A 22,305-nucleotide genomic window follows, 5' to 3' on the forward strand; every position below is an offset into this window, starting at 1 on the left:
AATCCCCATTCAGCCATGAAACTCACTGGGCGACTATGGCCAATCACTCACCTCTCAGCCTAACCTACTTCACAGGATTGTTGAGAGGATACACATAACCATGTACATGGCTCTGGGCTCCTTGGAGGAAGAGCAGGATATAAATGTAATGAATAAGTAAGTTGAAGAGACTGAGAGTAGGCTCTTTCCCTCTTCCCTCTCAGCATTAGCCATGAAGCAGCAAACACTTGTACCACTAACCATGGCTAACATTAACTAGAACTGGCTTTTCCCAAGACATGGAACCAAGACGTAAGGCTGTTTTGTAGTTCTGAACCCAGAGTTCCTAGAGTAAGAGAAAAGTCCTTTAAGGACAGGTTTCTACCCACTCATGAAAATCCTCAGATAGGGTTTTTTTGCTCCATGTGCCAACATCGATGGGGGCTTGGTTGTCATATGGACTGGACCTTTTCAGTGCAGACACCTAGGATCAGAAACTCTCTACACCAGAGGCTTGTGTTTTTGTCTCTGACTGAATTGTTTTATTGTTGTGTCTTCTGGTTCTTATGTATGTTTTAATATTGTTGTAAATTGCCTTGAAGCCTTCATAAGAAGGTCTATTTTTTTCTTAAATTTAAAACTAGAATCCAGTTCAGAAATAGCTGTAAACCATGGTTTATGATTAAGAGAATGAGTCACAGTAAAACTTCGGCCTGTAGGTTCCCCTTTGCCTCATCCATCAGAAGCAAAGTGAGGCAACTGAAAGCTTTTGAACAAACCGTAGTTTTCCAATACATCTGAACTTGGGGAACTTCTTAGTCCAAAAAACCCCATTATTTTTGTTTGAATTAATCACCGCTGGAATAAACTATAGTGTCCTGAGTTCAGACATAAAAGGAAACTGGTTTATTCAAAATCAAAAATGGATGCTTTCAGTCTTCTTCCCTTGAAAGTGATGGGGTGGGTGGGGTGCAAGTCTGAGGTTCACTGTCACCCATTTTTGTAACACTAACAACATTGACTATTACATAAAAGATAAACAGGGCCAAAATGGAGACAATGATTTACCGTGGTGGGGGCAGTGTCCCCTGTAAATGGAAATTATCAAAGTGCATCTGCCTATCACTTTACTTTTTAAATAATGTTTGGCATGAAAACTCAGTGCAATATTTAGCAGTGCGTTGACTTAAAATGGATCCATGAATTGGTTGTGGTTTTTTTAATAGCTTGTTATCCTCATTCATTCCTTTACAAAGCAAACCACTGAAATAACTAAAATCTAGGAGGAAAACACAATTCACAATGCAAATATCTAAGCATGTTTCTGTTTTAGACTTTGACTGCAAGCTTTGCATCCAAAATTTCAGCAGAAAATAAAAGTAAAGGGAGTGGAGTTGGGGGGAAAACATAAGCTTTGAAATATAATATTTTGCATTTTGCTTTTCCATTGAAACATTAAGCTTTCAAAAGGATGTTGTAGTCTAATTTTCCAGCAGTAGTTATTAGAAATATGCATGTTTAGAACTAGGTCAACTTCTACAGTTATTTCACCAGCCAAGAGAAACTGTTTAGACATCACTCTAATGCTCTTAGCCTCAGTGAACGGAGGCAGAACAGTTAGAAATTAAACAAAACAAGAACAAGAAAAAAAGCAACTCAAAAGAAATCTCCCCTTTGCAAAAATACAGAAATACAAAAAGAGAGAGAGAGAGAGAGAGAGAGAGAGAGAAGATTCCACACAGAATGTAACCTTAGTAAGGACCTAATGATTCTTTGGCAATGGACACTTCTAAAGAAGTCCAGAAGTTTCCATTCATTCTTGGTTCACTTACATTCTTCTATCATCCTTATTGAAGGGATTACGCCTGCAGCAATAGGAGTATGCAGAAACCAGAATTTAAAATAAATCTTTCCTGACAGATCAGCAGCACAGTCCACTTGCCTTTCTTCTTTGCGGGAAGGGGAAGGAAAGAGGAGTAGGAGGGAAGAGGGATGACAACAAGAAGGAACACCTTCACAAACACTGGCTTACAGCACAAATCTAGAGTTTGGGGGCTGAAATGAACAATTATAAACATATATATAACAAATATATAACATAAGCATGTTACATATTGCCTCATCCTTAATGCTCAGGAAGAGTTACAACTTAAGGAATCATCAGGGCAATATGTAAGCAGAACACCTTTACATTCTTCATCCTGGCTTCCTAAGAATTAGCTCAAATTTTGCAACACTTCTGGAAAATGATCATGCTTGGGCTTTGCATTCTTGAAGTCCACTAAAACCACCAGCCTGCTTCTACACACTCTCAATCTTTCTGCACAGAGGACAAGGAAGAGTCAGAAAGATCTTCTCAGCTGTCCTAAGAGATCAGGACAGGGGAAGATGGAATCTCTGAAGTATTCAGCGCTCTAACTACTTCAGTGTTAAAGAGGTCAGAACCAGAATCTTGGACCCAAGGTGGATGGCTCAACCAATATTGGTGCCTGGAGGCACACACAGGAACATAGGAAGCTGCCATATACTGAGTCAGACTAGTCCATCTAGCTCAGTATTGTCTACAACAGGGATTCTCAACATTGGGTCCCCAGATGTTTTTGGACTTCAACTCCCATAATCCCCAACCAAAGGCCTCTGGGGCTGGGAATTATGGGAGTTGAAGTCCAATAACATCTGGGGACCCAACGCTGAGAATCCTTGGTCTACACAGACTGGCAGACCTATGGTAATAAAAACACAACAGATGACTAAATGTAGAAAGCCCACTGCTGGATAATGCTACCCATGAAAACTGCTGCCTGAAAGAGGGCATTTCAATCAATCTGCCTTAAATTGTGATAACAAGACAGTACAGACACTGCAACCATGCATACCCAGTAACTCACACTAGGGTTGCCAGATCACAACCCAGAGAGCATGAACACGTCTGACACTCCACAGTAGCAGGAAACAGTGAGACTATGAAGGGCACCTGACCCATTCCTCCCCACCTCCATCCCTTCACCTACCCTCACTCAGCCTCCCATTTCCTGGAGCCAGCAGGATGCCATATTGAATCTCTGATTACTACAGTCGTGTTAGAGACAGATAGGCTCTCTAGGTTGTGATCTTGACTACCATCAGGGAGCAGTCATGGCATGCTGCATCAACCTGGAAAAATTCTTGAGAAGATGTTTAGGCATTAGCATATAATGATAAGGAGACAAAGAAGATCTCACAGAGATAATTGCAGAATCATAGATTGGCATAAGATATTCTCTTCCAAAAATCAGACATTTTCGAAGCAGTTAGTGGAAGAAATTAAAAAAACATACAAACCCCAGACACAACAATGCTGAACTGAATGGTTCCTTTAAGTCAGGAACAGATAGCAACTGAAAGCAAATACTCAGATTCTTAGCATGTAAACTCTTGTACCAGGAGGTTACATAAAGCTTACCTTATAGACTTGTCCATATGTCCCATTGCCAACAAGCTCAACCAGTTCAAAGATGCCTGCAGGATCCTAAGAGAAAAACACAAGGAAGTTAGAAGAAGGCAAATGGATACTTAAATTTGCTACAAATACACTTTTGGTTGAATCCATTCGGTCAGCATTTCATAGGGGCACTATTTCAGTGTGTATAAGTAAAATAATTCAGGAGACAAGATTCAACTCAAAGGGCAATGCAGTTTAAGGAATGTTGTTAGGGCTACTGTTTTACACTTCATAATCAGAAATATCAGCATTCTGGAGGAATACTCACTTCTGGCTGGACCAATGGCATGGATTTGAAAAACATTCCCTAAATGTTACCTTGAAAATATCTCCAATAAATGCTTAGCCAGGTTATATAGGATCCATACGTTACTGGTACCAGGTACCAAGAATAAGGGAATGGTAACTTTATCCACAGATAAAATTACAGGAACACTGTTGATAGGTGAGGATAGGTAGAAGCATACATCATTGGGTTTTGCCCATATTGAAGGTCTGACCTCTGTGATAATCTGCCAGAAAAGATCCCCCCAACCTTTTTTTACCACCACTCAGGGCCAAATACCCTGAGCTTTTATTGGCTTTCAGGATTGTTTGCAAGAACTGCCTCAGTCCATAAGCACCTTCATTACCATTCTGCAATGCACCGTCTCTCTACTTGGGCATTGAGTCAAGAGCTTGACAAATTCCAGGTGCCAGGGAGCCATGGCAGCTAGAAATTTAACTGTGACACCTAGACTAGAATATTCAGAGACAGAGTTATTTAATAAAATCTTTATTTGCCCCAAGAAGCCCCATTTCTGTTCTGAGCATGTTACTTGTCAAAGGAAGAAAGAGAAGCCCATATACCCGCCTGTTCCAATTGTCCATCACTAAGTCCGGTAATTTTGTCAAGTGCCCAGCGTCTGGCTCCCAAATTTGTGGGCTGGCTCCTAAATCCTAAGAAAATCTGACAAGGCCTAGCCTATGTCTGACTGGCCCTGTCCACTCACCACATGGTTAGGGACATTAGCACACACACCCCGCTCTGCCCCTTGGCACTCCATTCCACCTCTCCTAATCATGAGAGGCTGGAACGTCCAAATCAACCTCTCACAAACTATCCAAATAGAACATTAATGTTGCGTTTAAATTTGTGTGAGAGGGGCTGGTTTGGATGAACTGTCCTCACCATACAATTAGAAGAAGAGTGCACTGGGAGGGAAAGCAAGACGTGCGCGCTCATGACTCCCATGAGGTGTGCGTGGCCAGTTGGAAATATTGTCCAAACCAGAACACCATGGTTCTATACTGGTGCACTTCTCTCCCTACTTCTCCCATTGCCCAATAACCACCATGCCAGCCCCCATGTCATTTGTGACTTGAAGTTAAGCCTTCCTGGATCAGGGAGGATTTAGGTCTACTATCATAATTTTTATTAGATTCCTCCAAATAGCACAGGTAAGTTCCCTCTTCCATAAAAAGAGAGCCTGAGGGGTGAGGGGTCATCCAATGAAATGGATCAGCCAGAACAGACTGGAGAAAGATCTTCTTCACATGGTGAGTAATTAAAACAGAATTTGCTCTCCCCCTGCTAATTATAAGAGAACCACAACTTTAAAAAGGTGCCTCTTTGCTCAGTTAGCACTAGCCAATTTGAACACTAGAACAGATCCCTCTGTGGATAGCGGTGTGTGCAGAGAGTACTCTGCCCCCGTGATGACAATCCTGCCTCTGCAGAGTTCTTAATCACACATTATATTCAATTCACAAGCTGTGTGCAGCGTACGCATGTACAGATCTGAACACGTGTACAATTATTCCACTCTTATGCTCAACACTCATACAGTAGTACACATCTTATCTGTGCAGTGCTCCCTCTACGGCATGCACATGTGCACGTGCTCACAAGTTGTTGTTTTTTTAATGTCGGCTCACTTAATTTTAGATCCTGCCCAGGTTGAATCAGGAAGGTCCCACTCTGAATATATATGCGCGCACACACTGCCTTAATACTGCCACTCAGAACAAAATTCATTCTGCACACAGATGAAAAAAATTAGAGAGAACACTGGTGTGCAGCCATTCACACAAAACGCACAGATATGTATTCAGTCACCTAAACGCACACACAGAGCACTGTCTGAATAGGGCTGGACTCAGAACCCTCCATGCATGATTCTGTTTGGACATCCAAATGAATGGGTTACAGTAGCAGAAACAGTGTCTGTCATTTCTCCCTCCTCCCCTGCATGTTTTGATCACCTGAAAGGGCTAGGAATTTAGTCCTACGTTGTATAGGAATTAGTCATGTGTTAGGCATATGGCCCAACCAAGGAAAACCTGTGCCAGCCACGGACACATTACTCGCACAGCAAGGAATGCCAGAGCTGATTTTTTAATGTCGCCTTTAATGTCACCGCAGGCTACAGAGCAAGTTTCCTGGGACGCGCTTGGGCTGAGAGATGTTAAAGGCCTCCCAGCTGGAAGAGTGCTGTAGGGCGAGGAGATTGTAGCGCACAGCTGGCCCAGCAGCATTCACACAGAAGCACATGGCTCCAAATGGACAAAGAAGGGGGGGGGGCTCTATAACCTAAAAGGCATTTTTGCACCATTAGAGCTGCGGGTTCCTATAGGCAGGGAGAGGGAATACGTTTTTTTAAAAACAGCAGCTATTGATTTGTCACGCTGCAGCTTATACTTCTGCATGAAACACATTGCGGGGCGGGGGGGGATATTTTTTTTTAAAATGTTCCCAAACACTTTCATTTCAAATTGTTCATTACAAAATCAAGAGCTTGAGAACAGCTTGCCATATGCAACAGGGCTTGTAAGAAGGAATCTAAAAATGCACTGGCTCCGGCACCATTGGGAAGGCATTATAATTGGGTCCTGTGCTAAATTTGGATCAGCAATAGGATGCTGTTGCTAAGAGTGAGTCCACAGTGCTCCAATATACAAGCCTCGATGCACTGTAGAGAGCCAAGCTGGGTGTTCTCAGCCTTTATTGGTCTAGAGAGCAGAAAAGGATAATAGTAGGATCAGCAAGGGGCAGCCCACAATGTCCAGGACCCCTTCCAGCTGCAAACTAGAGGACAGCTGGTCTTGTGGTAGCAAGCATGACTTGTTGCCTTAGCTAAGCAGGGTCCACCCTGGTTGCAGACTAGAAGTGTGAGCACTGTAAGATATTCCCCTCAGGAGATGGAGCCGCTCTGGGAAGAGCAGAAGGTTCCAAGTTCCCTCCCTGGCATCTCTAAAATAGGGTTGTTGGAAGTTAAGGACTTTGCGCTGTCTCGTCTCAGACAGTGGAGGACAGACTAGTGAGTCAGAGGGCTAGAGGGTCAAGACATTGGTCATCCCTTCTCCACTGCTCTGATACTGTCCCTTTGATATGTAGATTGCTAATCTCAGGGATTAACTTCCTTCCTCTCTCTCTCTCTTCCCTACCTGCCCTTCTACCTTGCAACATGGCAAGCCTCTCTCCCTGCACCATGTGTGCAGAGAAGATGCAGAATCCATCTGCATCCAGCCAGATAGATAGATTAGAGATCCTAACTCCTCACTTTCCTATCTAGAATGGAGTTCCTTAATAAATGCCTTATATATTGATTTGAAACTATAAATTGCCGCCAAGTTACTTTACTCTCAGCATACACGCATGCCTAACTAAATTTCCGCTGTGTTGTGCCTCTGTGCACTCTGCTATAATGAGAAAGGGATTCTCTCACCACAGAGAATTTCCAACAAGGGTTGAGAGAGATTCCTGCCTGCAACCTTGGAAAAGCCACTGCCAGTCTGGGTAGACAATACTAAGCTAGATGGACCTATGGTCTGACTCAGTATAAGGCAGCTTCCTATGTTCCTATAAACATGGTGGTGTCTTGCCACTGAAGAAAGAGTCGACTGAATATACTATGATTCCAGTTTGCAGAGAACAAGCATGGAGTTGGGCACCAGCTTCCAAATTCAGTATCCAGAATTTAAAGGCATAGTAAGCAACTTTCTAGGCTTGCTCTCATGATCATTAACAAGTGCCCTATCTAGTTTCTGATGCTGAGCACTCTCCCAATTTGAGGGCATGTGCTTGTATTTAAAAAAAAAGAAGAAGCAAGGTAGGAGGCAGGGAGCTTGATCATCTGCTAAGCCCCAGCTAGGTAGGACGAGCACACCCTACTGAGATTCCATCCCCAGCTTCTGAACAAGGTAAGTGGGGGAAAAACTGTCTTACCCAGCTGGGGCTTAGCAAGCAGTCAAACTGCCTGCCTCCTACCATGCTTTTTACAAGCACATGGCAGAAAATTGGGAGCAAGTACAGCTCCCAAAACTGGGGAGGACACTCGTCCTTAGGAACATAGGAAGCTGCCATATACGGTCTCAGACCATTGATCTATCTAGCTCAGCATTGTCTTCACAGACTGGCAGGGGCTTCTCCAACCTTGCAGGCAGGAATCTCTCTCAGCCTTATCTTCAAGATGCCAGGGAGGGAACTTGGAACCTTCTGCTCTTCCCAGAGCAGCTCCATCCCCCGAGGGGAACATCTTACAGTGCTCACACATCAAGTCTCCCATTCAGATGCAACCAGGGCAGACCCTGCTTAGCTATGGGGACAAGTCATGCTTGCTACCACAAGACCAGTTCTCCTCTCCTAAAAGGAACATTGGAAGCTGCCATATACTGAATCTGACCATTGGTCCATCTAGCTCAGCATTGTCTACACAGACTGGCAGCGGCTTCTCCAAGGATGCAGGCAGGAATCTCTCTCAGCCTTATCTTCAAGATGCCAGGGAGGGAACTTGGAACCTTCTGCTCTTCCCAGAGCGGCTCCATCCCCTGAGGGGAATCCCTTCCAGTGCTCACACATCAAGTCTCCCATTCATACGCAACCAGGGCGGACCCTGCTTAGCTAAGGGGACAAGTCATGCTTGCTAGCACAAGACCAGCTCTCCTGCCTAAGCTCTCCTGTCGTTCCCAGTTAATGATCATCAGAACAAGCCTACTGTCCTGAGGGTATGCCCAGATTGGCAGGCTTGAGGTTTTGTTTTGCACAATCCACTACAGGAAAGGGCGTGCTGTTTATATTGTTTCCTTGATCCGTTTAGGGGTATACAGGAGAATCTCATTATTCACGGAACACACACACCCAACCAACCAACCAGTGTTAGGGATGTTCAGAAACTCCCAGAAAAATTTCACTTGCCTTACATAAGCCTGTTTGGCTTTCCCTGAACATTTTCAGAAGTTTCTTCTTGGGAATAACCCTTTAATTTGCTTTGAATTTATTTTATCCAAAATCACCCTTGCCAACCTTAACACACATACAGGAGGACCTCATTATTCACAGAACACCCATTTCCAGTATCCACGGATACTAACGTATTAAAATCCACATATCCATGGTTCCTAGAGGACTGGAAGTGACCTCGGAGGTCACTTCGGGCTACCCTTTTGTCTCGAGGAAGCCAAGAAGAGACAGGAGGAGCCATCTTGTGGCTCATTTCTGAAAGGGGGGAACCAGTTTTCTGTGGTTTTTCATGGTTTTGGGGGTCATTCCTGGGCACATGGAGGACCCGTGAAGCACACCATAGAAAGTTCTGGCCCATTTGGGGGCCATTAAAAAATCACTGCAGAACATAATAAAATGAAATAAGATGATCCACCCTTCACCTGCATTTCACTGTCTCTGCATGCCAATTGCCCACAGGAAAAGGCAATTCAGGAGACCTAGATTCCTCAAGTTGTGCTTGGTATCCATGTCAAGGTGCCCTCCCTATACACTCTTGGGTGCAAACATTAGTCCTTTCTATGGAATTAGGATTGTCAGCTTTGCAGTGTCAAATACACAAACTATTTAGTACCAGTTTTCTTAATATTACACTCTGGACCAAGATGGTGGGCACACTACATGCGGACAAATATGGGCTGCATCACCTCATCAGAGGCACAGCACATAATTTTGCTCAATGAATGCTCACAAAACAAAAAGCAGGTAGCCATTCCTTAAGATGGACACATGAAGCTACCTCATACTGTGTAGATTATATGTAAGCCAGGGTCTGACAAATCCCAGGCACCTAGAAATTTAACTGTAGTGCCTATATTTATTTTATTTCTTTATTTGATTTATATATTGCTCAGGGCAGCTATAGTAGGATTTCCCCACAGGTGTAGCTGTAAAACTGAAGGGCTGGGCAGGGGACAAATGTCTCTGGGGGGTAGGCTGCTAACTGGCCCACAGCTTGCTCTTCACCCTCACACTCCCACATCTCTGAAGTAGAAGGCAAGGAGGTAGGGGGCAGTGACCCATCTTCACTTTTTGCCCCCAGGGCCCACGCCAACCTTGCTAAGCCCCAAGGATATTCTGAGGTAGACTTATTTAATAAGAACTTTATTCGTCCCAAGCAGCCTGGTTTCTGTTCTAAGGATATTACTTGTAGAGGGGATAAAGAGAATCCTATTTATCCAACCTCCACCATGTCTGTCAATCATTTGGCCATTTTGTCAAGCGTCCATGGTCTGGCTTCTCAATGTTTACACTGGCTCCTAGATCCAAAGACAATCTGTCAAGGCCTGGAGTACTGCTCCACTTCGCTGAGAAGCGTATCCCTAGACCAGCAGCAGCTCCACAAGGTCTGTGGTTGTGGATCCTGACGACCCCCACCACCCAAGAGCCTTCTAACTAGAGATGCCAGGGGTTGAACTTTACGCAAAACACATGCTCCACCATTGAACTGTGGTTCTTTCATCTGCTACCTGTGCACCTGTTTTCCAGCACACAATGCTAAATTGCTAAAAGAATTGCTTTGTGCTGCAATTCTTTCCCCTCCGTCTTTTAAGCCCACTTTCCATAACACATGACCACAGTCAAAAGCAGCCTACGTCAATTCTGTGAATGGTATTTATTTTTCTCTCTGCTGATGCTGCTGGCACTAAAAGTTACATTTCCAGCAAAGCCATGGCAACTGAAACAGAATGTGAGTTATTAACCAATACAAAAATGAGGTGTTTGGTCTTCATTCAAGCTAACAAAGGCCCAGCCCTCCGTCCTGCTTCCACCAGCAAAGCTGTCAATGGAAGAACAATGGTTTTCCAGCCCCTCTCCCCACCAACACCCTGCCACATATCAAATGTAATGTTTTATAAGCCTGCTTTGCAGATAAATATAGCAAACAGTGGAATATGGAAGATATTGGGGGGGGGGGGGTGTTCCACCCATCCCTTCATTCAAAAGGTATACTCATGCCACATACACAAGATCACACAGTTGCAGGCACCAGGAAAGCCATGGCTTAGTAGGGAGAAAAGGGCAACAACCAGCTAGCCAACCAAGTGCCTGCTGGCTGGAGAGGGCGAGGGACCACTCCTTGGAGGAAGAGCAGGATATAAAATGTAGATTCTTATTATTAATAATATTGATGATGGTGATGATGATGATGATGCCCATTGCTGCCCACGCCCTCTGTGTCGGCATGCTGGCACAGGGAGGGAGCGTGGCCAGCATGGGGAAGTGCGCCCAGCCCCGGCGGCTCGTTCAGGAGCTGCCGGTAACTTCTCTATGCACCTGCACAAATGCATCATGTGCAGCAGGTCCTACATTCCATGCCCGCCATCTCCAAGTAGGGCTGGGGAAGACCTCTCTCTGAAACCCACGAGTCATAGTCAGTCAGTGTGGACAATTCTAAGCTAGGTGGACCAATGGTCTGATTAAGTACAAGGCAAGATCACAGGTTCGTGTTCTAGTTGGACACTCTAACCATTATTTAATTTATCATATTTACATACCACCTGGAGCTTTCCCACACATAGCTTCCAACTCTCGGGGTAAATGTTGAGCGAAGCCTCTTTGAATTACACTCGCGGCATGTGTAGGGTTGCCAACTGTCCCGCATTGCGTGGGATGTCCCTATTTCCTGGGGGGAAATGCTCATCCCATTCAGGACTCAATTTCTCCCACTTTTTTGCTGTTTTTACTTTCTTTTAAAAACTTTTAATGCTGCTGCTCAATGGCGGTGGGGGCAGAGCAGGGATGGCGGTGAGAGCTCTGCCTACCTCTCAAACTACGACTGGTGAGGTTGGGGCGGGTACGCTGGAGACAAATTTGCTGGAGACAGGCGGGAGAGATGGCAGTGAAGGAGTCCTCACTCGTGCCCACAAATGAGGTAGATCGGGCACATGTGCAGAGGCCTGAAAATCAGCCTGATCTACCTCATTTGGGAGGAAGGCAGGGACAAGTGAACATAAGAACATAAGAACAGCCCTGCTGGATCAGGCTCAAGGCCCATCTAGTCCAGCATCCTGTTTTGCACAGTGGCCCATCAGATGCCGCTGGAAGCCACAGACAGGAGTTGAGGGCGTGCCCTCTCTCCTGCCATTACTCCCCCGCAACTGGTACTCAGAGGCATCCTGCCTTTGAGGCTGGAGGTGGCCAACAGCCCTCTGACTAGTAGCCATTGATAGACCTCTCCTCCATGAAGTCATCCAAACCCCTCTTAAAGCCATACAGGTTGTTGGCTGTCACCACATCCTGTGGCAGAGAATTCCACAAGTGGATCACGCGTTGTGTGAAAAAGTACTTCCGTTTCTTGGTCCTAGACCTCCTGGCAATCAATTTCATGGAGTGACCCCTGGTTCTAGTGTTGTGTGAGAGGGAAAATAATCTCTCTCTCTCTCTCCACGCCATGCATGATTTTATAGACCTCTATGATGTCTCCCCGCAGTCGTCTTTTTTCTAAACTAGAAAGCCCCAGGTGTTGTAGTCTTGCCTCATAAAAAGGTGCTCTAGGCCCCTGATCATCTTGGTTGCCCTCTTCTGTACCTTCTCCAGTTCAACAATGTTCTTTTTAAGATGTGGTGATCAGAATTGTACGCAGTACTCCAAGTGTGGTCGCACCATAGTTTTGTATAAGGGCATTATAATGTTAGCCATTTTATTTTCAATCCCCTTTCTAATGATCCCTAGCATGGAATTGGCCTTTTTCACAGCTGCCGCACATTGAGTCGACACTTTCAACGAGCTGTCAACCACAACCCCAAGATCCTTCTCCTGGTCCGTCACCGACAGCTCGGATCCCATCAGCATATACTTGAAGTTGGGGTTTTTCGTCCCAATGTGCATCACTTTACACTTGCTAACATTGAACCGCATTTGCCATTTTGTCGCCCACTCCCCCAGTTTGGAGAGATCCTTTTGGAGCTGCTCACAATCCGTTTTGGATTTCACTACCCGGAAGAGTTTGGTATCATCTGCAAATTTGGCCTCTTCGCTGCTTACCCCTGCTTCTAGATCATTTATGAATAAATTAAAAAGCACCGGTCCCAGTACAGATCCCTGGGGGACCCCACTTCTTACTTCCCTCCATTGTGAAAACTCTCCATTTACACCTACCCTCTGTTTCCTGTCTTTCAACCAGTTAGCAATCCACACATGTACTTGTCCCTTTATCCCATGACAGCTAAGTTTCCTCAGGAGTCTTTGATGAGGAACTTTGTCAAAAGCTTTTTGGAAGTCCAGGTAGACTATGTCAACTGGATCACCTTTATCCACATACTTGTTGACACTCTCAAAGAACGCCAAAAGGTTGTGAGGCAAGATTTACCTTTGCGGAAGCCATGCTGGCTCACTCCCAGCAGGGCCTGTTCTTCTAGGTGCTTTACAATTTTATCCTTGAGGATGCTTTCCATCAATTTGCCTGGAATGGACGTTAGGCTAACCGGCCTGTAATTTCCCGGATCGCCCCTGGATCCCTTTTTGAAAATCGGTGTTACATTTGCTACTCTCCAGTCCTCTGGTACAGAGCCCGATTTCAGGGATAAGTTAAATATTTTAGCAAGGAGGTCGGCAATTTCACATTTGAGTTCTTTGAGGACTCTTGGATGGATGCCATCCGGCCCTGGTGATTTGTTACCTTTCAGTTTTTCCAGACAGTTTAGAACATCATGCCTTGTCACTTCTATCAGACTTAGCTCTCTAGCCTCCATCCCTAAAAAGCCTGGTTCAGGAACAGGTATATGCTCAGTATCCTCTGCCGTGAAGACAGACGCAAAGAACTCATTCAGTTTCTCTGCAACCTCCATATCCTCCTTAATAATCCTTTCACTCCCTCATTGTCTAATGGCCCAACCGCCACCCTGGCAGGTTTCCTGCTTCTGATGTACTTAAAGAAGTTTTTGTTATTCCCCTTGATACTTTTGGCTAAATGTTCCTCAAACTCTCTTTTTGCCTCCCTTATTGTCACCTTGCATTTATTTTGCCAGAGTTTGTGTTCCTTTCTGTTCTCTTCGTTTGGACAGGCCTTCCAATTTTGGAAGGAAGTCTTCTTCCCTTTTATAGCTTCCTTGATGGTACCCATTAGCCATGCTGGCATCCTCCTGGACTTAGTGGTACCTTTCCTCCTTTTGGGTGTACAATCTAACTGGCTTCTAGTATTGTGGTTTTGAGTAAACTCCATGCACTCTGGAGCGAAGTGACTCTCCTGATATTCCCCCTCAGCTTTCTTTTCACCATACTCCTCATTTTGGAGAAGTTTCCTCTTTTACAATTTAAAATGTCTGTGTTTGACATCCTTGGTGATTCTCTCCCCGCATGTATGCTGAATTTGATGGCACTGTGGTCACTGTTCCCTAAAGGGTCGATGACACTGACATCACGCACCAGGTCCTGGGTGTCACTCAGAATTAGATCCAAGGTCGCCTTCTCTCTGGTCGGTTCCATGACCAACTGTTCTAAGGCACAGTCATTTAGCGTATCTAGAAATTTGACCTCTTTGTCCTGACTTGAATGTGAATTTACCCAGTCTATGTGTGGGTAGTTGAAATCACCCATAATTACAGCCCTGCCTCTCCTTGACACCTCCCTGATTTCCTCCTGCATCTCCCAGTCACTGTCGGAGTGAAGGATTGAAGGGTGAAGGAGTGAGAACTACTTCACCCCCATCTCTCCCGCCTGCCTCCAGCACGCCCGTCCTGACCTCACCAGTTATAGTTTGGGAGGCAGGCAGAGCTCTCGCCATCATCCCTACTCTGCTGCCGCCACCCCACAGCAGCAGCCACCCATCAACAACAACCTAGCCAGGTAGGCACACCCGGCAGCTGGATATGCCCTTGCCACATGGGCCAAGCCCTGCGCCTAGGTGGACACTCCCCCAATACTCCCTCCCCCACTTGTGTCCCAAATTCGTCAACCTTAGACATGAGGGAAGCAGCCCCTCCCCTCTGCTCTCAGGTTTTCTTTTGGTGCAGGTTCACATTGCATGCCTCTGTGTTTTCCTTCTAGCCAATGGGCGGGGGGGGGAGAGCGCTCCTTGGGTAGGAACACAATGTTGCCTTGAAAAGCTCTTGTCGTAGGACTGGAAGCATTTGTATACACTAACAGATTTCTTCCCTATTTTCCAACACTTGTGTGGTGTTTTAACCAGTGAAAACCTTAAGCAAGCCGATTAATATTGTTCAAAACAGTCAACTTGAGCAAACGCAGAGGTTTTACTTTTGTAATTAGAACTTAAAGTTTGCTTCCTGCTGCTAGGCAAGCCAGCTCGATTTGCATTTCTAAAGAGCTATATCTGCTGCATTCCTAAAGAGTGTTTCCCTCTTATCATGTTAATGATTCTATCTCAGTGCCTCTCCCTATTTGCTCCCGCATTTTCAGAAAAACTAGCTTAAAACCAGCATTTTTAAAACCTGGAAATACATCAAAATAAGCTAGAATTCAGAAGACGAAACCCAATTTTTGTGTGGAGTGCTTCCAAGGATCTCGAATGGACTTCAGGGTATTATTATTATTATTATTTACATTTTATAACCCACTCTTCCTCCAAGGAGCCTAGAGTGGTGTACTGCATACTTAGGTTTCTCCTCACAACAACCCTGTGAAGTAGGTTAGGCTGAAAGAGAAGTGACTGGTCCAGAGTCACCCAGCAGTATCATGGCTGAATGGGGATTTGAACTCGGGTCTCCGTGGTCCTAGTCCAGCACTAACCACTATATCACACTGCCCGGGGTTTGGCCGGGGTGTGAATGCACACACTCTTTTCCGAAGGAGATTCATGGTAACAGCCCTGTGTGGAAACGCTCCTGTGTGTATCCCTAGGCAGTGTACATAATTTAAAATCCAAGTATAAAAACAGGATAAAACAATTAAAACAATTTTACGAATTTAAACCAGCAGTTTAAAATTAATTAACTAAGAGCCAGAGAAAACAAGTCTTTTTAAAAAGTGTCAGAGATGGAGAAGGTCGTATTTGGGTGGGGAGTATATTCCAGAGCCCTGGGGCAGCCACAGAGAAGGCCCAGTTCTGAGTGGCCACCAAATCAGCTGGTGGCAACTGTAACTGAACCTCCCCAGATGATCCTAATCAGTGGGAGGGTCATGACAAAGGAGGTACCACGACACTGTCTCTCGTTTGTGTGAGAGAAAACCAAAGACAAATTGCTTAATGCTGCAAACGTGTAAAGAATTATCAGAACCAGAAAGCACACACAAGGGAAAGCAGGGCACTGAAATAGCTCAGGAAATGCTCTCTGACATTTCGGAATCAAAATATGAAAGCATTTAATGGAGCCCTTTAAATTATTCAGAAAAGCTTAAATGGGGACCAGCACAGGATAAGCATAATCTCAGACCAAATATAGTCACTTATATAGACAATGGAACTTGGGACTCCACCGCTTATAGCTGTGTGCTGTCTGCCATTCGGCCAATCCTTCTCCTCCCCCTGCCCATCCGCAAAGCTCATTAGACAGGCGCTGTGGAGCTGACTTTCATATTTCCTTCCTTTATTTATTTTTCCCCTCACCAGAAGGCGTTGGGAACCAAAGTATTAGCAGCCGCAGCAGAACTGAGCACCATCAAAACACACAGTCAGAGGCGAGATTCTCAGATGCTGGCAGCTGCTCGAGCACAGGGGGCCGGCCGGCCAGGCATGGCGTGGCAAACCATTTATGTGTGCAGTTCTCGTCAGGTGTGGATCCAGCCAAACAGCGGCTTGTGTCAAGCCCCACCTGGCAGCCGCTCTAGTGATGCCCCGCACGTGTGACATCAAACGCATGAGGGCATGGCTCAGGCTCTAGAGAGCCCCACGTGAGCTCTTCCCCCATCCTTTTCAGGCAGCATTTGCTGCCTGACAACCTTTATTTTCTCTCCTGTGGGGGAGAGAAAGAGAAATAAATGCTATCAGGCAGCAAACGTTGTTATTGGATGTAGATTACGACTCCCATCATCCACTGCCACAATGGTCAATGTGGTGGGGGATGTTCTGAGTTGTTGTCTTGGGTCCCCAGATGTTGCTGGACATCGTTTGAGAACCCCCAGGCTATTACTCTGGAGAAACAGGGACATTATTTCAGCATTTCCAGTATCCATGTGGAGTGATATAGCCTGCAGCTCATTTGTACGCAATCATTTCTGTGCCCTCAGCAGAATCCAAAGTCTGCACCTTACTTCTCCCCAGGGTCACACAGAGTTTAAACACAGGTACTCCCCCAAGTTAAAAACACTGATTTGCAAACAAAGCTTCATAACGTATTACCTGAAAGAAGTCCCCTACTTATACAAACAAGTCAACACTCTCAGGAATATATGACATTCCAGGCTATGAATGCCCACCTTACAAACTTTCGGAACACAACCTGTTTGTTTGTAAGTTGAGGACTAGATAAAATTCTAAGATAGCATATGAACTTCCTGAAATTCCAAAGTCTCACTGCTACAATGAACAATCTATACAAATTATCACCGCTACTACAAGCAATTTATCCAAAACAGTTCTGCAAAAAAATCCTGCTGATTGCTAGTACCCATATTGGAGGAAGAACGGGATATAAAATGTAAAAATAAAAAATACACCACCTTTGGACACTCATTTTGTACCCCTGTCCAGACTGGGCTTTAGGCAGGTGAGCCTATCTCCCCACCACAGTTACATAACCTGAGAGATTATTTAGATCTGCCTGTTCTGGATGGGGTTACACTCCCCGTGAAAGATCAGGTACGTAGCTTAGGAGTGCTCCTGGATCCAAAACTCTCTCTGGTTTCTCAGGCTGAGATAGTGGCCAGGAGCGCTTTTAATCAGCTTCGGTTCATACATCAGCTACGTCCATTTCTGGAGGTAAATGACCTTAAAACAGTGGTACATATGCTGGTAACCCCCAGGCTTGACTAGTGTAATGTACTCTATGTGGGGCTGCCTTTATATGTAGTCTGGAAACTACAACTGGTACAGAAACCATATTAGCACACATTTTAAAAGAACTGCACTGGCTGCCAATATGTTTCCAAGCAAAATACAAAGTGCTGGCTATTGCCTATAAAGCTCTTAACGGCTTGGGAGCAGGGTATTTAAGAGAGCTCCTCCTTTATCATGAACCCTGTTGCCTATTAAGATCATCTGGAGAGGTCGGGTTATAGTTGCCGCCAGCTCGTTTGGTGGTGACCCAGGACCGGGCTTTCTCTGTGGCTGTCCAGGGATTTGGAATATGCTTCCTGTTGAAATAAGAGCACGCCTTTCTCTGTTTGTTTTCAGGAAGACCCTCAAGACATACCTGTTTTCTCAGGCTCTAAACTGGGATTAATTTTAACAACCTGTTTTATGAGACTGTTCTTATTGTGTTTTGTGGAATTTTAATCTGTTTTTACTCATATATGCATATATGATGTTGTTGTTATTCCATTTATATCCCGCTTTTCCTCCAAGAAGCTCAGAGCAGTGTACATAGTTTTTACTCTTTTATATTGTGTTTTAAATTTTGTACACCGCTTAGAGATGTACATATCTGGCAGAATAAAAATATGATAGATAGATAGATAGATAGATAGATAGATAGATAGATAGATAGATAGATAGATAGATTTAGCTGACCCATAAGGCCAACAGCAACAGAATACTATAAAAGGAAACACCAGCAAGGTATAGAAAAATGCATTCAAATGCATTACTCAAATTAAATTTACAACACGAACACACAAGCCAAGGGTGAAAAGGATCCAGCATGTTTTAAACAATCAAGCTGCACTAGCACAATATTTCTGCAGCCTGGGAGGCCATTTTCCGCACAAGACTCCATTTCGGTTGTTATGGGCAACCACCTCGTTCCCCATTCCACTAATCTGGAAATAATTAATTAAGATGACCTTTCAGGCTTGAATTGTCAAGTATGCAGCAATGATTTCAACAGACGCTCATGTGAGCAAGGAGGGGAGAGTGAGGGGAAAAACCACACAGTGTCAGGTCAGGGGTTTCTGCAGGCATCTTCACGCCCTTTTCAAGCTGTTTGGGGTGTCAAGAGGCTGCACTGAAGCACTTCATAAAGCTTGTCAACGCTGCTCAGGGGCAATCCTGGACTGCTTCTCCCCACAAAGGAAACTGCCTAGGGTGGAACAATTCAAGGGTACAACTCACCAGGCCTGAGGCAGAGTGCTAGGCTGGGCTCTCTGTTGCTGTTGGCATGGCTTGCTCTCTGGATGAACTAGGGGCGGGGGGGTGTTGGCGGCTGCAGCTTACTTAGTTTGTACACAGCGCCCATGGTGTCAGAAGCAGCACAAACGTTTTGGGCTTTTTCCATCATAGCTGTCAGGGCTTCCTACGGGAACTGTGTGCACAGATGAAGGACTGGAGGCAGCCCATCCATGAGGCATGGTGAGGTGGCTGCCTCAGGTGGCCTCAAACCTCCAGGCCACCATCCTATATGGAGCTGATCGGTGGCAGTGCTGCCACCGCTGCCATTCCTAATAATCTGCTCCCGCCTCCCACTTCCAGGCCCAAGATCGACTCCCTTGCCGGATCCGATCTGCACAGCCCTCCTTGCTACCACCTGGAACTAGTTTCACGAGAACAGATGCCCCCTAGATCCATCCCTGCTACCTAACTCCCTTGCTGCTCCCTGTTCCATTCCCAAATAAAGTGGTCCTTCAGTTGCTCCCGAACCACAAGGGTCCACTTGCTACTGAAGGAAAAAACAAGGTATAATACAGAGAACGGAGGCTTAGAGAAACAGGCTCTTGGATTTAAGAGAAAAGAGACAGGGATAGAGAAAGGCCAGATTGGGGCACAGAAGCTATTATTTCTGTGCCCCAATCTGGCCTTCCTCTACCCCTGTCTCTTTTCTCTTAAATCCAAGAGCCTGTTTCTCTAAGCCTCCGTTCTCCATTTCTCTGAGCAGTGCCTGCAGTGGAAGGAGCATCTTGGATGATCAAGTCAGCCAATACCTCTGCAGCTTCAGATGCTGCAGCAGTTGCTGCCAGGACTACCAATCTCAATGACAGCATGAGCCTAAGCTGCCATTGTCGTCGCCTCCTCCAGCCCACATACCAGCAGCCGTCTAGCGGTGCCTCCCCTTCCACAGCAAGTGTTATAAAGTTGAAACACAAGGTGGCAAAACAGCATCTCTCCAGTGGCTGTTGTTGGTATCTATCTTATGTTTCTTTTTAGACTGCGAGCCTTTTGGGGACAGAGAATCCTCTTAGTTACCAGGTATTTGTCTGTGTGAACAGGTTTGGAAACTTTTGTTGAAAAGCGGTATATAAATATTAGTAGTAGCAGTAGCATCAGTTCCCAAACACAGAGTGTCTTCTGTCATGAACCCCAAATCTGACACGAAGGAGTCCCAGGTTGAAGGGATCACGACCCCTGAGCTGGACAGCAGAGGTTCTCAAGGAGAAGTGGCAGTGACCCCGGAACCCGACGCTGTCCGAGACAACTCACAGGACAAGGCAGGGCTTGAAGGGCCCTTGCCTCCACCATTGGAGGCAATCAGCACCTGCTGACCCTCTCAACACACCCTTGCCTGTGTCATCTGAGATGGAGGTTGAACCAGAGGCACCCCAATCCCCACCAGCAGCCAGCCAGTGACGCTGCAGCCAGTGCTTAAGAAATAAGCTGCAGTCCCTTTAAGACATGCCAGGCCTGCAGTGCTGGCTTTGCATCTAAGGCTTCAGTTTGCCACCATTATTTGCTGAAGCAACTTTGTTAGGGTTGTGTGCTCCCACTCCCTGTTCTTGGATTCTCTGGTTTCTGACCCCTCGCTTGTTTTGGGACTTTGACCCTGCCTGCTCCTAAAAGACTGATCTTTGGCTCCCAACCCTTTACCTGTTCTGACTCTGATCTTACCTGCTCCCAACGGACTGATGTTCTGGCTTTTGGCCCCTTGCTGGTTTTGACTCTCTTGCCTGCTCCCATGGTGGGCTTCCTGCCACACCTGGCCCCAGAGACGCTCTTACCCCTGGACTTCTAGGCCAAAGTCCAGGGCCTCCGCAGCCCCTGCCCCCCCCCCCAAATCCTCTTTAGTCTGTCCTGGGTGGTGTGGTCGCCCGGCCAGAATGATGATGCTTAAGGCCCTCTAAAGGCCTTTAGGTCCAGGCTCCAAAATTACCTAGGTGCACCTCTGCCTGGCCTGCCTAGGTACGACATCTTCAGCCTGTTCACACATTTGTAGTGTAGATGTAATGGTCGATTCAAAGGCAGCATTTAAACACTTGGGTGTTATGGCAACCTCTTACCCCTTACCAAAAAAAGGGCAACCACCATATTGTTGAAGTTTGTTGACAGAAAATACCAAATTTGTACTAACAAATAATGCCCCAAATTCTGATAGGACAGCTACCCACATTTTCTATGGAGACCATTTGCATCAGAAGTAGATGGCAAATGGAGTTTTTCTGGAATGAATTCAGCAGAAAGGCAGCCATTAATCTGGCTTTGCACTCTCCACTAGGGACCTCACAGTGGAACTAAAGAACAGGCACCTGTGACCACGAAGCAAGATTTCATTAAGAGACTTGGAAAAAGTCAATTTGTTCATCTGTTGATTAGATGATCTTTCAAAGATGCTCCTTGTTTCCAGGGAAATGACCATATCCCAAGCTAAATAAACTCAGTGCCAAAGGCTGCAGGTGTTTACCCAGACTAGATATTATTATTATTGAATTAGTCGAGAGTAGCCTGAAAGGTTGCCCTACTGAAGTGTACTCTGCAGTCTTGTACATGTTCCAGTAAATGGATATGCTCAGTTTATAGCACATGCACATCTACAAACAGGAAATATTTTGTTTTCACACCTGCCAACAGTATCCCCGCCTAAATGGACAAAGAGACACAACTCATAGTAGCAGATCTCTTATATTTAGCAGTGCAGAGCAACAGGCCTAGCTCAGCTCCAGCACAACAACCCTCCAGTGGCTGTTGCTGGTGTTTATCTTATAGTTCTTTTTCGAGTGCGAGCCCTTTGGGGACAGGGGACCATCTCATTTATTTCCTTTTCTTCGTAAACCACTTTCTGAACTTTTGTTGAAAAGCAGTATATAAAATATTCATAGTAGCAGTGCCTATTCATGTAGACCACTAAACCCTTGACTAGTTTGCGATTTCCAGACTCGCAGCTTTTTGCATCAGACTTCTTTCAAACACTGCAGAGCACATAACTGTTCACTGACACTTGCTAGAATAGTGAGGGTTCACATGAGCTCCTTTTGAGTCCTCCAGAAACTTGCTTACCATTCCCAACCAGCCCACCAATGTACAACTGCAAGGCAGTGTTCATTGTGTGCTGGAATGTGGTGTCCATTTGCATGGGACAACAGCAAATCATCAGTGGGCTCAGCAGCCCACATGTAGCGAATGCCCCTTACACTGTGTTCCAGACCCTTTGGGACCTGGGAGGGTGCGCAGGGCAGGCACACAAGACTTCCTCGACAGACATACCTATGCAGAAAGTGTTCTCTGTAGGCAGCAAATTAAACAAGCCCACCATCCTAAAATAAATGGCACAACAGGTTGGAGATCTTCTGCCAGAGAGGAAGAGCTGCAGCCTGCCTCTTCTACTGCAGCGGTGAGCTCTCCTTTATTGGAGATTTTCAGACAGGGGCTGGACAGGCATATGTC

At 45.5% G+C, this 22,305-nt stretch overlaps 1 protein-coding gene across 10 annotated transcripts in view; it reads right to left on the minus strand.

Moving 5' to 3' along the window:
• The window catches only part of TNIK (TRAF2 and NCK interacting kinase), a 413,952-nt gene that overhangs the window by 328,805 nt on the left and 62,842 nt on the right, over positions 1 to 22,305 (minus strand). For all 10 annotated transcript variants that reach the window (XM_053305179.1, XM_053305184.1, XM_053305182.1 and 7 more), the window contains exon 2: positions 3,422 to 3,487. In XM_053305179.1, coding sequence (XP_053161154.1) covers positions 3,422 to 3,487 — 66 coding nt within the window. The remainder of the gene's footprint in view (positions 1 to 3,421; positions 3,488 to 22,305) is intronic.

The sequence above is a fragment of the Hemicordylus capensis genome, chromosome 3 (assembly GCF_027244095.1).
Source record: "Hemicordylus capensis ecotype Gifberg chromosome 3, rHemCap1.1.pri, whole genome shotgun sequence".
Lineage (NCBI taxonomy): Eukaryota > Metazoa > Chordata > Lepidosauria > Squamata > Cordylidae > Hemicordylus > Hemicordylus capensis.